At 51.3% G+C, this 873-nt stretch overlaps 1 protein-coding gene across 1 annotated transcript in view; it reads left to right on the plus strand.

The window, feature by feature from the left end:
• Positions 1-197: 197 nt before the first annotated feature.
• The window catches only part of TEOVI_000243500 (Trypanosomal VSG domain/Trypanosome variant surface glycoprotein C-terminal domain containing protein, putative), a gene marked incomplete at both ends in the record, with an annotated part of 918 nt that continues 242 nt past the window's right edge, over positions 198-873 (plus strand). The window contains one exon of the mRNA XM_067225516.1: positions 198-873. Within this exon, the coding sequence (XP_067081617.1) occupies positions 198-873 (676 nt within the window).

An 873-nucleotide genomic window follows, 5' to 3' on the forward strand; every position in this document is an offset into this window, starting at 1 on the left:
CGCAGGGCCAAGCGGCAGCGATAACGGAAGCGGACTTGCAACTAAAACAAACCTACAACGACAAATACAAGCCAGACCTGGACGAGGCTGCAACAAAAATTAAGGCAGGTCTAGAATTGGCCGCATTCGGTCAAAGCACAACCGGCAAGACTGCCGAAAACAAATGTGTCGCACCAGAAGGCGCGAACAGACAAACAATGTGCGCCCTACCGTCAGTTGGCAAAGCACTCTGCATAACGCTGCTCTGTGTCTGCACAAAAGACGGTGGAACAAACACCGACGATATCTGTGGCAACACACGAACGCCAACGCTAACCTGGGCAGCGGCGGCGGCAGCTCCGGCTCAGTACGCCAGCCTAGATGCCATATGCAAAAAACATACCAACGCCAAAGTGACATCGGAGTTCATAATCCAAAAGCTGAGCCAGCTGTTCGGCATGATGAAAACGCTTACACACGGTAGCGGCGATATGATACACCTAGGTGCGCACAGCGGCAGCCAGCACTGCGACAAACAAGCAAACTCAGCCTGCGCAGACTTCACAAAGGCATACCCTTTAACATCCGGCGGCACTGCGGCCAGCATAGCCTGGGAGCAACATCTGCTGGACGCAGTTGAAAAACTGAAAAAAGCGGACCATGCAGCTCAGGAAAAGCGAAGAACGGAGGCAACCATCAAAGCCCTTAGAGGCCAAGTTGAACTTGTTTTTAATAGAGCAGCAATGACCGAAGTTGACGCCACAAAAAGTCCAAATCCAATTGCAAGTCCACCTATCTGCACCAGTCACAAAACAAACCCGACCTGCACAGAAGACAGCAGCTGCAAATGGGAAGGAAAAACTGAAACAGATGGAACATGCAAACCTAAAGAGG

This window comes from Trypanosoma equiperdum (genome assembly GCF_001457755.1).
Source record: "Trypanosoma equiperdum strain OVI genome assembly, contig: ctg_54, whole genome shotgun sequence".
NCBI classification, from domain to species: domain Eukaryota; phylum Euglenozoa; class Kinetoplastea; order Trypanosomatida; family Trypanosomatidae; genus Trypanosoma; species Trypanosoma equiperdum.